The sequence below is a fragment of the Sinocyclocheilus anshuiensis genome, unplaced genomic scaffold (genome assembly GCF_001515605.1).
Source record: "Sinocyclocheilus anshuiensis isolate Anshui unplaced genomic scaffold, SAMN03320099.WGS_v1.1 scaffold328, whole genome shotgun sequence".
NCBI classification, from domain to species: Eukaryota; Metazoa; Chordata; class Actinopteri; order Cypriniformes; family Cyprinidae; genus Sinocyclocheilus; species Sinocyclocheilus anshuiensis.
Genome location: NW_015558621.1, coordinates 892,038 through 907,565, shown reverse-complemented (window position 1 = coordinate 907,565; position 15,528 = coordinate 892,038). Strand labels below are relative to the sequence as shown.

Sequence of the window (15,528 nt, the reverse complement as noted above, 5' to 3'; positions counted from 1 at the left end):
GTAAGTACAAATGTGTAACAGGACATATATAACTACATGTTGTAACAGCAATATGTATAAGAGTAATTGGAATCATTTGATCCAGGGGGTGGAGATGGGTAGGTTTAGGGATATGTAAAGTGGGAGGAGTTGGATCTCAAGTTGGTGGAGTTGGTGCACCACTGTAATACCAGTGTACTTACATGGTAACTCCTCAGGAACTGTCCACTTAATATAAAGTGTAACATTCTGGACACCAACCACAATTTATATGTAAAGCCTAACTTACTGGCCGCTGCTGTGTAACATCAGAGTAATTACATGGTAAATCTAATATAAAGTGTAACACTTTCTTTACCAAAAAGTGCTGTTAGTCCTGCTACACATTTGTACTTTCATTACCAAAAAGTGTTGTTACCAATGTCGTTACACATTTGTACTTACATATACCATTCAGTGGGTTGTTACATATGTGTAGTTACACAAACATTATAGCTGTAGATACTATGTACCAATGTGTACTTACACTGTGGTTACATACTATGTACACATCTAGTTAATATGTAAGTACACAGGTATTAGGGCCACTTAATATAAAGTGGGACCAAACTATGTTGCTTTTGTTTCTTACAAACATGCAGCTTTTTACTTCACAAGACATAAATTGATGGACTCAAGTGGACTGGATTATTGAAAGTCAGGTGAACTATTCCTTTAATACAAGATAAATACCAAGCCTTAAAATACATAGTACAAAATATTACATATTTGAATAAAATGGTCCAAAAACACGATAGTGAAATATAAATATATACATAAATAAATTTATATGTATAAATTTATAAGTATACTACAAATATATTTACATATTGGTGTACTTTTGTAAAACTACCCTGCAATTGTACTTTTGGTATACAAAACTGGTATACCTAAAGTCTGCTAAATTTGAACAACAAATTGTTGTACTCCATGCACTTTAATTACGAAAGTAGTGCTGAGATCCACCTAAAGATATACTGAAATATATCTGATTGTGCTAAAATCTAGCGTAGCGTTAGTTCACATTAGTCAAGCTCGCATCAGCTGACTCTCAGCTGATCCCCATCAACCTATGGGAATACGACACCTATCTAAGCATTCATATATAAAGTCCCTCAGTATTATCAGCAGTTTTCGCATTGCTCAATAGCTAATTACCCTCCTCCATCCCCAACTCCTCCTCTGTCAGTCAGGATTCAGCCTTCTGATTCTCCTTTGAATCAGACTAATTCTAAAACGTGTACATAACATATTGAACTTTAACGATATCTGCAATACATTTATGTTGGTTCTGTTCTGTTTACCCTGGGGGGGCGGGTATTATTATTATATATTATTATGTTTTTTATATCAGTAAGTCTTTTGAACTATACTTAGTATGAAATAAATGTATTTTAAATATATAAGTTTTTGCTAGTGCATATTTGGATGCTTAACGCAGACTTTAAAATGTGTGCATCACTGCATTATCAAACTGCAAACAAATTATGCTCAGACTTCACTTTTCCAAGCCAATTTTGTGTTAGAAGTGTAAGAATTAAGCACGTGCCTACAGCTGTTCTGAGGTTTTCATTTAGCACGGTGGATCAGTTGTGTAGAGCAAATCATTATGGAAAACTTTTTTGACATCCCCTGTAGCATGCAGATCAGAGTGGTACATTGACAAATTTCAGCATTTGAAAGTTTGCTTGCTTGCTTGCTTGATTTGTCTTCGAAATAAATGGTAAATCAAAACTGCATATAGCAAACAGGTCAAAGTGAGGGTTGCCAGTTAGTTTCTGAGCTGGTATCAAGTCTCTATAAGAGGATTAGAATTTGCAACAGATAATAAAAGGACAGGATTGAATCTGAACACACAGGTCTGGTTTTAGTAATAATAAAGGTTAGTTCGGGTCAGTCTTAGCACTGGCTATGAAAAAGCTTTCAGGAGATGGTCCTAAGATCATGTCTATATTATGTGGAGTTCATATCATTTTCAGTAATACTTTGAATCCATTGGACACCAATCAGCAAAGTTAAGTATGATTGTTCATATGCATATGCTAAAGGAATTTTCTAAATCTTAACTGTAATCCACAGTGAATCTAACCCCTAACATTCATTATAAACAATCCATCCAGCTTTCTTTCACTAACTGTAATTACCATCAGATATTTCTGGCATGGATGAATGTATGATTGAACATTTTACAGTAATCCCTCATGTTTTCCAGCATAAGGCTGTTATAAAATCTTGCTCAGTTCTGGATGTTTGCCAGCTGACAGGATTCACAAAGTCTGATGCAGATAGGAATCACATCTTTAATTATTCAGAATGGCACACTAGAGCAGTGCTTTTGCTTCAGGATGGAGATTTTACAGACGTCATGTGGCGACCCAAGACAGCACCAAAATTGTGTAAACAAACATGCCCTTAAATTCGAACATCAACTTTTATTAGTATTACCGTGAGCTATATTCAGTGCACAAAAAGCCTTTGCTTTGTTAAAGCATCATACAGTAGGTTCTGCTTTGAATTTAATGATCTTTAATCTTGTTGTCGTGCAGGTCATCAAGCAGGAAGGTCTCAGCAGGATGGCATCAGAGTGCACTCTGTTCGATCTGTTCAAATATAACGACGTCAACGATGACGAACACCTAACCAGAGAGGAGTTCTACGCTGCTTTTGGTGAGTGTTTGGTTTTGATGAAGTGATGCTTAAGACATGGAAGTGAACAAAGCTGGGAGAAATTTTCTGCTGCATAATTAGCACTATCAGGGCTGGATGTGCCTTTAGTAACTATGACATGTGCAGTATTTTCAGTGTCATTTGTTAATAGCACAATGGATAATTGCAGCATTTTAATGAAGAATCTCTGAGCACAATTTCAGTCTCGGTAACAGGCGTAAGCATTTTTAATTTCATTGTGCAATATTTATTATGTCATTTGAATATTTGTTCATTCTCAGTGGAAGCAGAATAGTTTCTTTTTCATTAGAAATGGGACTTTTGAGGAAGTTAATGATTCTAGTTCTGCGTCTGATTGGACATGATGAAAGTAATGACTTGCAGTTCAGTGAGTAAGTTGAGAGCCACTGATTTACTCAATGAATTAAAGGAATGGTTCACCCAAATACAGTATGAAATTTTGCTGTTAATTTTACCCTCAGGCCATCTAAGATGTAGATAACTTTTTTCTTTAGTAGAACACTAAAGGTGACTTTTAGCTGAATCTATGATCCTTGGTGATTCATAAAATGCAAGTCAATTGGCTCCAATTACTTTAAGAGTCAAAAAAGTAGGTACAGGAAATGTAAAATGAATACCCGCATCTCCTGATGATATTGGGGTCTTATGAAGCAACAACCGAGGACTACTCTGTTTCTTGTGTTTGTACTATTTTGCAGCACCCTGTCTTTTTCTCTCATTATATTTAATTAGTCAGTAGTGGCATAGTGCCACTAGTGGGTCGAGATTTGGCCGGTTAGCATAGTCTAGTTATCTAGATGCTGTAACTACACCCTCTGGATGCAAAAACATCTTTCTGCATTAATGTCCATTCCAAAGTAGCCATGTATTCTTACAATGTGTTTTTCATTATTTGCTGTATTTTTTTTAAACAACAAATAAATTGCACATTTCATTATATTATAGTAGATGTTTTACCAGTATTGAGTTATTTTGAAGGTCTCTTAAAAAACATGAAACAGTCTTTCACATTTTTCGTCTGCACTGCAGGTGGAAGAATGCAGGCATTAAAATAACTGTGAACAGAACCAAAGATCATGAAATTCAGGTTCCAGTAAAAAATTTCTATCTCTTATCCAAAACTGGTTCTTGGATCCCAGCCCTGCTCTTCATGGCAAGTTCAGACTATTGGCATGTCATGTAATGAAGTTACATTTCTCCATTAGTCTATTCTAAGGGGTCAGCGGCCTCTGAAATGGACTGTGACTCTGATAACACACTGTTAGAAAGTCAGATCTTGCGGTCACCGTAAAGGTGAATGGATCCTAATTAAGCTCTAATTGAAGTCTACACTCATATTTTTCAGTAAGCCACTGAACAGTGACGGCCTGAGTAAGATTTTCCTCTTTTGTGCACTCATTAACGGATTTGCTGAAGAGAAACTGAGGCACACTAATTAACTGCATGACTCAAGATGCAAGTAACATTTGTTATAGAGAATTTGTGTCAGCCTGGAAACTAAGTTATATTGCTAAAGTAGATGAATGCTCGGACTCAATGGATTGTCTATAGGGATCAAGCCGATAAAAGATGTTTTATGTTGAAGAGGTGGACATGGCTGACCTCACTGAGCTGAGACAGTCCACTGGTTAGCTTTATTTTTTAATGTTAATGTTTTTAAAGTTTTTATGCTGCCGAAGGCTGCATTCATTAAATATTGTGAAACAGTATTATGATTTAAAATAACTGTTTAATAACTATTTTGATATATTTTAATGTAATTTACTTCAGTCTTTAGTGTCACATGATCCTACAGAAATCATTGTAATATGCTAATTTGAACATTTATTATTATGCATGTTAAAAACAGTCCTGCTGGTTAATATTTTTGTCGAAAGTGAGTTTTTTTTTTTCAGAATTATTCAGTTAGTAGAAAGTTCAAAAGAACAACATGTATTTGAAATAGAAACCTTCTATGATGATTTAAAAGTCTGTCCTGTAACTTTTAATTCACTTAATGCATCGTATCTGATTACTGACCCCAAACATTGAACAATATTGTATATTTTATATAAAAACACACATTTAACAAATAAATAAATGCAAATATAGAAATCCATCAATAATCAAGGCCTTCTTTTCTTATTTAGGGCTTTTGCTCCTATATTCTAAATCTAGGCTCTTTGTAGAAACACTTCATGGAATTTATATCCCAATAAATAATAAATTAGTGTTCCCAGTATAGATAAAAGCCTTGAGTTCTTGGTAATAAAATACAAACTCCCTATGGAAGGCTAAAACATCCCTTATGTCAAAAGAAAGGACACATATTGAAAGATTCTGAGTAAAAGTAAAGCTTGCAGGCTAAATGTGGAAAATAGCAGTGTGTTCCAACCTTTTACACTAACGTTCAACACATCTGCTCCATCTCATTTTCCTTTTTAGTCTCATCGTCCTCTGACATTTCAATTTGACTCAATTTGCACTGACATTCAGCAAGGGCCGACACTTTTAACGTGTGGTTCTAGAAGGGATAAAAAAAAGAGACAATAACGCACTTGCAATAGAAGCCTTTTTGCAAGATCCCACTGTTACACACTGGGTTTTTGAGCATAAAGCAGCTTTTCAGACAGGAAGTAGAAGGTTTTGGGATGAAAATGGCAACCTCAGTCTGCCCCCGTGCCCATTCACTGATCTCAGCGGGAGTTTGGGCGAGATGGGAGCAGGCCAACAGGCAAAGAAAAAAAATGTATTGCTACTTTCACTTTTCTTTTAAACTTAAAGATAAAAACATAACAAGACATTATGTCGGACACCTTCAGAGAGCACCTTCACACTGTCTCTATTCAGCTCCTGACACTTTGAACAAATGTTTTCTTTAAAAGTTTGAAGAATACTACTTTATAAACAGTGCATGTTTGTTGTACCAACAGCACTATGGTTCATGCTGTGAGCTGCTGCTTTAGATACCTGCCACAGAGTGTGTGAATATGTGCATTTGTTTAGACCTTCAGTGTGCAATTTACCCACAGATATAAGCTTCTCAGATTCACCTGATCCTGACTTGTTTTCCATGGCATGGGCGCTTGTCAGTACGTTTTCTCACCACTTCTACACTCATTGATCCTGTTCAGGGACGTTCACACTGACAGCGATTTGCAGCATCGAAGCAACTCCAAAAAATGTTGAGCTGAGAAAAGTGTACCGTTATGCAAATGAGCATTGATGCAATGTGGCAAATTTTGATTGGAGTAAAGGCAGTGATCTGTCTTCTGTGACATACTATAGTCAAGTGTACACAAGATGGAGAGGTTAATGTTACTGTGAGCAATCTCACCGTTCTGTGTAATTTGTCTCAGCCCACATACAGCGATATAATACAAAATAATGCAAATGAACTATATCAGAGATTGCCGGTATTCTGAGCAAGTTTGATTCATGCATTGACTCATTAATCTTGTTCATGATATTATGCATTGCAATTCATGCACAGGAACTTTCCCTGCAGCCAAAAAAAATGATTAATTGCAATAATAATGTCTTTTACAGTCAAATAAAAAAAATAATAAATAAATAATCAAAACTGTGGCCAATTATACAGCCCATCAATAATGTTTTACAAAAAGGAGTCAATAATACAGTAACCTGCTGCCGACCTCCAAGTCAGAAATCAAGCAGCTATCTTCCTTCATCATTCATTGTGACCTTTGATCTGGCTCTGTCTGTGTTGCAAGAAATTGTGATGAGAGATTTGTAGCTGATAATCTGTAAATAACATGAATTATTTTTTGTGGTTTCAACAATAGTTTGTTGAATGAATCATTTATCATTTTAATTCACTTTAATAACTGACACTCTTACATAATCTTGATCTGGGTGGTCTGGTTTGGGAGGCAAGTACACTATGGTTTCGTAGACACTATGGTTTCTTTGCTCTGATGGAGTTAGTACGCTTTGGTATGATAAGGAGGGTTGAATCTGGTCTGATGGGGTTTACTGATGTGTGAGTGAACAGAGCTTGTCAGCGCTGACTTGTGTTGTTCAAACTCTCCAGGTCTGGGAGTACATCAGTCACATGGGTATAGATCTCAGTCCTGATGAAGGTTGACAGGCCATGAAAGCATGAAACAGTCCAGTTTTGGTTTGGAGAGTCTCTGGTTTCTCCAGAGTAAGATGGAGGGCAAGAGAATCTAAAACAGGTTTCTTATGCAATGTGTAGGTAAATTATACAGCCTTCAAACTTGCTAATTTCACTACATCTAAGTACATTATTGAAAGATGCTGTCTGGGTTCTTCATGCCCTCTTGATTCCATATTGCCGCAATTAGCACATGGTCTATGAGAGGTTTTTGAGACATGCTAAATGTGTTTACTCAGTTTGCGGCACTTGCCTTTGGCTCTAGGGAGCATTTTCATTTCTCCTAAAGAGTTTGAGTAGTTCACACATTTAAGGCTAAATGTGTGGCTCGTTTATTCATAGCCGTGCAGTGGCAATTAATGTATACTCATGTTTTTCATCTGGCTCGGTTCCCGCCATACGTGAATCTCACAGGCTCTGAGGGTATGAAGAAAAATTGGACTGGTAATGTCTTGCATATATTTTAGCATCAATTTAAACATGACAGTTTATGGTGACTGCAAGCTTGTCCTGCCATGTGTCCATGCCATCCTTTTAGTCAATTTTTTTAATGAATCTGCTGAACCAGTTCACAAATCTAGACTAAATGATTTGTGTGGTGAACTTTATCTGCAAACATTTAGCAAAAAAAATAAAAAAAATAATAAATAAATAATCAAAACTGTGGCCAATTATACAGCCCATCAATAATGTTTTACAAAAAGGAGTCAATAATACAGTAACCTGCTGCCGACCTCCAAGTCAGAAATCAAGCAGCTATCTTCCTTCATCATTCATTGTGACCTTTGATCTGGCTCTGTCTGTGTTGCAAGAAATTGTGATGAGAGATTTGTAGCTGATAATCTGTAAATAACATGAATTATTTTTTGTGGTTTCAACAATAGTTTGTTGAATGAATCATTTATCATTTTAATTCACTTTAATAACTGACACTCTTACATAATCTTGATCTGGGTGGTCTGGTTTGGGAGGCAAGTACACTATGGTTTCGTAGACACTATGGTTTCTTTGCTCTGATGGAGTTAGTACGCTTTGGTATGATAAGGAGGGTTGAATCTGGTCTGATGGGGTTTACTGATGTGTGAGTGAACAGAGCTTGTCAGCGCTGACTTGTGTTGTTCAAACTCTCCAGGTCTGGGAGTACATCAGTCACATGGGTATAGATCTCAGTCCTGATGAAGGTTGACAGGCCATGAAAGCATGAAACAGTCCAGTTTTGGTTTGGAGAGTCTCTGGTTTCTCCAGAGTAAGATGGAGGGCAAGAGAATCTAAAACAGGTTTCTTATGCAATGTGTAGGTAAATTATACAGCCTTCAAACTTGCTAATTTCACTACATCTAAGTACATTATTGAAAGATGCTGTCTGGGTTCTTCATGCCCTCTTGATTCCCGCATACTTTTCTACTATATAGTAGACACAATTGACACAACTGATACTGGTAGGTCACATGACAATGACAATATGGTGGATGTATTACAGTATGTCCAGGTTACAATTAAGATTTATTCATTTATCAAATCTTTTAAATTATTCTGCTAAAGCATTTCACAAAACGGGGGCTTTCTAATGATGCCTAAAATGGAAATTTTAGTAAAGTAACTTGTTTGTAAAATTTGTGTGTATTGTTTGGGAGCGTTTTGAAAGCAAACAATGGGTTAAAAAGTCATTTTTCTGCTTTTGACCCTTGTTTACTCATACTCCTACTTGTGATTGGTGCATCTATGTGGTTCTTTGTCATGATTGGTTGGTTCAATTGGCATATCTGTATGCTTCATGCTCCAAACTATTTACATCCCCCAGTGGAGTCAGAAGGCAATTACTTAACGCCACGCCGGCCCACAATGCCGTTCCTTTCATCTGTCAAGGCTGATATGCCTCTGGAGAGAACGTCTATCCACCTGCTCTGTCTGCTAAATAGACAAATGCACACACACACACACACACACAGAGAGAGAGAGAGAAATACAGGAGCTGCTCAGTATCATTGGCAGTGGAGAATTGTGTGATAAGAAACAGGGCCTCACTTGAAACAAAATTGACTTCAGTGAAAGGCAATACAGACTGGAAACTTGATGGAAAAAACAAATTCACAGCACTGTAATATGGTGTGAAATGCACTTTCATTTATCAAATTTATCTAATTTAACCAGGTGTTTACACCACATTTTTCTGCACAGTCTCTCTGCACAGAGCCACAATTAGCCCAATTAGAAGTGTGTGTAGTGTGATGGCATGCTAATATGAGTGGGCCTCCAGCGTCCCTACTGACAAGTGCCATGGAGATGGTGTTTTTCACAGGTGGTGTGAAGCCAGCCTTTCTTCAGCTTCTATTACTGCCTGTCTCTCACATTGATTGGGTCACAGTAAAGGTTTTATTCCATCTGACTTCAATGCGCAACACTTTTAAAAGATTCTGCCGCTATCACAGAGACCTTACAGGCTCATAAATGTACTAGTGGATAGGGGTGGAGAGCAGAGCACAACTTTTGATGGGAGAGCAGTTGGTAATTATGATTGAAGACCTTTGATGGTATCGCTGCTTGTTGGAAAGGCTCTGTTGTTGGTTCTATATAAGCTTATATATTGTGTTTTGTTTATTGTATATAATGTAATCTATCCTTACATTTCAAAAATCTAGATATTTCTCTGGTTTTCTCTTTCGCCGTATTCACACAGTCAGTGTTTGGGTTTACTTTGTTTTTACTAACAGGTACGACTCCCAATTGTCTTGTTGTTTCTAGGGTTGTGTGCCATTCAAAAACAGTTGATAATGTTTTTTTTGTTTACATTCTAGTTAATTTGCTGAATATTAATTTAATGTAAATTAAGGTTGCAAACAGGGTGCAGATATAAGGAAGACAGATTTGAATGAATTGAAATGGAATTAAATTAATTGGAATGCCACTTTTAGCTAGAATATTACACTTCTGTTCAAAAGTAGATAAGATTTTATATTTAAAATGGAAATCTTTTGTGGCATTATAAATGTCTTTGCTGTCACTATTGATCAGTTTAATACATCCTTGCTGAATAAAAATAGTAATTTCTTTAAAAATCTTACTGACCTCAAACCTTTGATTGGTAGTATATATAGAGTCCTGAATGTTTAGCACAGTCACTTCATTTAAAGAATGCAGTTATCACTCATTTGTTACCACACTGGTTGTGAGCAGAACTGTATTTAACACTCTGAAAGAGGACTAACAGTTGATTCTGTTGCTGAGTGACCATAGGCTTTCTCATACCGGTTTTGATTTCGCTCTCCTACTATAGAAGCATCGCCGCTCTGTAATGGAAAAGAGTGTGAACTAAATCAAAACTGCAGTCGTGCACTTCAGGTTTAATTCCACGCTGCTGCTGTGAGAGATGGTCGAGCCCTGAGGGAGAGTCTACTCATCCGCCACACGTGCTGGAAAAGAGGGGGCAAAACCTCCACTTACTGTACTGTCATTAATCGCAAACATTGACTCAGGATTAAATGTCTGGACAACACCTTCCATAATATTTTTACATCATTCGCAGTCTTGTGGTATTATCAGTGCACCATATTTGTTTAGGCTGCATCCGGGTGTTTTTATACCATAAAATAGACTCTTTCTCTATTTCTGTTTCCCTTACTGACATACTCATAAACAAATACTCATCTTCTCGCTTGCATTCCTTGTTCTGAAAAATCCATTCGCCTTTCAATCCTACAGGGAATTGTAAAACGCAATGGTTTGCCCTGGAGCAAATTCCAAATCTATTAAGACACAAAAGATTGTAATTGAATGGCTAGGCAGGATATTAGTGAACGACAGAGATTGCGTCAGAGTATTACTCACACATACACATGGCCTGGTTTGATGAGAAGCTGTACTTCAATTCAAGCTTTATTTATTGCAAACATTAAAGTTTTTTTTTTTTTTTTGCCAAGTACAATAGGGTAAAAAGATGAAGATAGAGTTTAGACTTACTTAAGAACAGTTCACCCATATTAGAAGGTCCAAAAGGGACATTAGTCAGCACCATTTGTGTTTGTGTTCAATTAAAAATGTTCCTTGGATATTTTAACATAAACAGTTATCACAAGTCTTCAGAAGACTTGCATAAATTATAAATATTATTAAAGATTTTGTTTAAAAGTTTTTGAAAAAGTTTAAATGTATTTGATCAAAAACACAGTAAAACCATAATATTACAATTTAAAAGAAGTCTGTTCTATTTGAATATTATAAAAATGGGATTTATTATTGTGATGGCAAGGCAAAATTTTCAGCATCCATTACTCCAGTCTTTAGCGCTGCTGATTTGGTGCTTAAGAAACATTTTCTTATTATTATCAATTTTGTATGATACTTTTATGGCACTTCCTGTTTTTTATAGCGTCTTACAGTGTTAATAATCTCCACTTTTCTTGCATGAAAAAACAGAAGCTCTGTAAATAGAAATAAGAAATTAATATGTAAATAAAGAAAAAAATGGAAACAAGGATGTGAGAAAAATATCAAGAGTAAAGTGTTGCCTTTGTGTATTAGCTATGCAATTACTTCATGAGAAATTGCATTTGATAGTCATGCTTTTTATTCCCCATTACTGGCATTTCCTGACAATGTGGCATGATCTGACAGCACTCATAAAATGATTGGTTGACAGGTATCAGGTGATTAGGAAGGAAACAAGGATGTGAGAAAAATATCAAGAGTAAAGTGTTGCCTTTGTGTATTAGCTATGCAATTACTTCATGAGAAATTGCATTTGATAGTCATGCTTTTTATTCCCCATTATAAATACTCATAAAATGATTGGTTGACAGGTATCAGGTGATTAGGAAAGGAATAAATAGATTTGCCTCGATACAGCACAGGAAATTTACAGTCTAACAATGTCTTCTTGGTTTCCCCCAATTCATTCTAGGTTTTCCAGTTGGTATTTCTGTATTCCTCTCAGTATTCTTTCATTTTTCAATACTGTTCTAAATGCCCCAATTTGGTAAGTCAGCAAGAGTTTGTTCTCTTTGTCCACACCACTTTATGAAACTGCTTAAGCTTGTCTTTTTCTCGTGTATTAGTGGTGCTGGAATGGGAAGCTTTTGCTGAAAGTTGTTGCGTTTATAATCAGTCGGGAAAAACAAATGCAGCTCTCAGACACATGCTGTCTTGTTTTTCCATGGCTCACTGTCTGTTTTACTGAATTCACAAACTAAATGTAAATACAGAAGTCCTCACTCCTAATTTACAATCTTGTTGTAGAGCTGTGATTTTTGTTTTTTAAATAAATAAAACTATATTTTTACAGATTGGAACCAAGAACACTTTGTACTGTAAGAAACAACAACGTGTCAGGCTTCACAATCAAATGATGATTCTTGCATTAATCCACTGGTTTACAAAATCCCCGTATAGACATGATATGGTTGCTCAAAAATCTGTATAAAGATGTAATGCTGCATAAAAAGCCAGACTAAATTGTGCCTGTTCTGACCCACCTCAACCTAGTTTCAAAGTATACAGCTGTAATTTTTATGTAAATGCATCTATGCCACCACTGAACAGCATTAAACAGTCTGTATAAAAACAACAAATGTCAAAGGTGGCACAAAGGTGCTTTTTGTTGCATTTAGGCGTTTTTAAATTCTGCTCAGAGGTGGCATGAATGCATTTACACAGATACAAACACAGCTGTTTTCTTTCATTCTAGGGGCTGAGGTGGGTCACAGCTGGTTTAATTTAGTCTGGCTTTTATGTGGCATTACATCTTTACACAGAATTTTGAGCAGGCACAGATAAGCTATAACTCGGCTATGTAAAGATGCCATAAATGCCACTTCACAAGCACTTCTGTTACCTTTGCAGTATAAATTAGGCAACAGACAATTTAAGGTGGATCTGTGCCTGCTCAATATTCAGTGTAAAGATGCAATGCCGCATAAAAGGCCAAACTAAATTATGCCCACACTTACACGCCTCATCTCCTATATCAATCTCCTCAATTTCAAAGTATATAGTTGCAATTACTGTGTAAATGCATATATGCCACCATTGCAGTGTAAATTAGGCAACTGACAAGTTGGGGCTGCTCTGTGCCTGCTGTAAAGATGCAAAGCTGCATAAAAGCCACACTAAATTACGTCTGCACTGACCCACCTCATCTCCTAGTATCAACATATACAGTATAGTTGCAATTGCTGTGTTGTAAATGCATTTATGCCACCTCTGAGCAGCATTAAACAGTCTGTGTAAATGCATCTTTAAATGCTGCTTCAGAAGCACTTATGTGTCACCCTTGCAATGTAAATTTGGCTTTGGAAGACTTTAGAGATTTGGAAATGAGCAAACTGTAATACAGACCTGATCTCTGGATAAATACATGAAAAATGACGCTCATGCATTTGTGCTATTGTGCATACTCTCAGATCCTCTCTCTCATAACTGTTCCACAGAAGTATTCCCTAACGCAGAGTGTACAATGCGGAATGAATCTGACATTAAATGAGGATTGCTAAAGGTGCACCAGCGCTATACTGCTGTTATCCACTATTTGAGCTGAGAGTAACACAATGGATAAGAGACATTACTGACTAATTTGGTAAATTAGCTTTAAATGAGAGCACAGCGATGAAATGCAAAATTGCCGTTTGCGAGGCGAGAGGCATGTTTGTCTTGTGTGCAAGCTAGTTATAATTCCCCGGATCTTTAATTGCATAATCATTTGAGATACCCCAACCCATGTACTCATTTATTTTGCTGCAGCTTGATTATGTTTTCCACTTGTGTGCATCTCTATGCATGAATGTAATTAAAATACCTGGAAAAATTAGGTATTTTAGATGTCATTAACATGATCATGGGAAGGAGATCAAGTCAATCAAGATTTAGTGCAATTTTACTGGGGAAGCTACTTTAAAACTACAAGGCTACAATCATGTCATTACATAAAGTAGGTAAATTAGTTTGCTGTAAGACAATGACTACAAGACAAAAAAAAAAGATGTCTACGATGTTGATGTTTTATAGAGAGAAAGAGAGCTCTTAAATGTTTGTTTTTATCTGCAGTATTTTTCTGCTTTATTGAGGGTTTTTCATTTTTAATATTTCTGTATTTAAAGGGATAGTTCACCCAAAAATGAAATTTTGATGTTTATCTGCTTACCCCCAGGGCATCCAAGATGTAGGTGACTTTGTTTCTTCAGTAGAACACAAACAAAAATGTTTAACTCAAACCGTTGCAGTCTGTCAGTCATATAATGGAAGTGAACGGGATAAACATCAAATTTTCATTTTTGGGTGAACTATCCCTTTAATAACAAACAAAGAATCACTCAGATTGTGTGTTATTTTTTTATTTATTTATTTTTTTTAGATGTTACTGGAAAATTTAGTTAAGTTAGTAGATAGACAGTTACTGAGTGTTGAAATTTTTCCTTTTTTGCAGCCTCATTTTGACATTTTTCTGATCTCTCTCATTTAAAGGCTGGTCGCTGATTTATGAGCGGGTGGCCTCGGTTAACCCAAAAGGTCAGGGTACAGCTCCACTGAAAAGCAAATGAAGAGACTTTACCATAATTAGATCACCAGAAATGTTTGGCACCTGGCTCTGTTATTCCTTTTATACTGTATAAAAACTGAGAAATGATATATGAGGATCTTTTAACAGCTATCCTATTTATGACTGAATGAAACTGTTGAATCTTGGCTGAGGAGATAATTATATTCAAATTATATGTTAAGTTGAATAGTTTTTAGTTGAAAAGAAGCTGTCATAATGAACTGTCGTGTATGGTTGTCGTTTCTTCTGAAAGGCTCGTAGGAGCAGCCGTTATTTTCTACTGTCATTAAAATCTTAATTTCAAAACTAAGTGAAACTATCAGGAGACGCATGCTTAAAGCAGCACAAAGCCTGTCACCATCATTATAAAGAGTGTTATGAAGCTATGAGTCAGATTGTAAAGCCATCTCAGCGCTTGCCTTGGGCAGTACAGCGGCTTGAGATGTATTGGATGCTTGTCAGATTCATGGAAGCATCACAGCTGATTGATGGGGCTCATAAATAGATTTGGGGGTCAGGGGTTTGTTTGCTATCCTTGTCCTGCTCCAGGGTGTGTGTGTGTGTGTGTGTGTGTATAAATTAAGTGTGTGTGTGTATTTATTTATTTATTTTTGTATACCTTTAGTATTTTTTAATTTTAGTAATTTTATCACTTAAACTTATTTCAGTTTGTTGCAAAGGCAACATTTATTTATTTATTTTTATTTATTTATTTACGCTTTTTTCGTCTAATATATGTTATTTTATTTAAGATTTATTTGAGTGTTGAGAGTGTACTGTATAAAATCAAAAGCAAAACTTGATAACGTCAGCAAAAGCAAACTTTAATTTAAATAGTATCTTTGCAATCAAGTCAACGGTATCGCTGGAAATGAAGTGTCCCCAACTAAGCAAGCCAGAGGCGACAGCGGCAAGGAAACAAAACTCCATCCATGTTTGTATATGAGAAAGGAGGTTGGTGACATTTCAGAGCCAGAAAACTCAAAAGCTTGTTGGACGCATGATCTTTTTTTTAAATCTAGTGAGTTGCCTATGTAGGGAGGATTTTAAGGCATTACATGCATGCTTCCCAACATAATTATATTTATTAATAGTGTTTATTACTTTTTTTAATTTAGAATTGAATTTATATATGTATATATATATATATATATATATATATATATATATATATATA

At 36.0% G+C, this 15,528-nt stretch overlaps 1 protein-coding gene across 2 annotated transcripts in view; it reads left to right on the top strand.

The window, feature by feature from the left end:
- Window positions 1-15,528, top strand: part of fstl5 (follistatin-like 5) — a 138,320-nt gene that overhangs the window by 77,326 nt on the left and 45,466 nt on the right. For both annotated transcript variants that reach the window (XM_016476621.1, XM_016476620.1), the window contains exon 6: window positions 2,565-2,685. In XM_016476621.1, coding sequence (XP_016332107.1) covers window positions 2,565-2,685 — 121 coding nt within the window. The remainder of the gene's footprint in view (window positions 1-2,564; window positions 2,686-15,528) is intronic.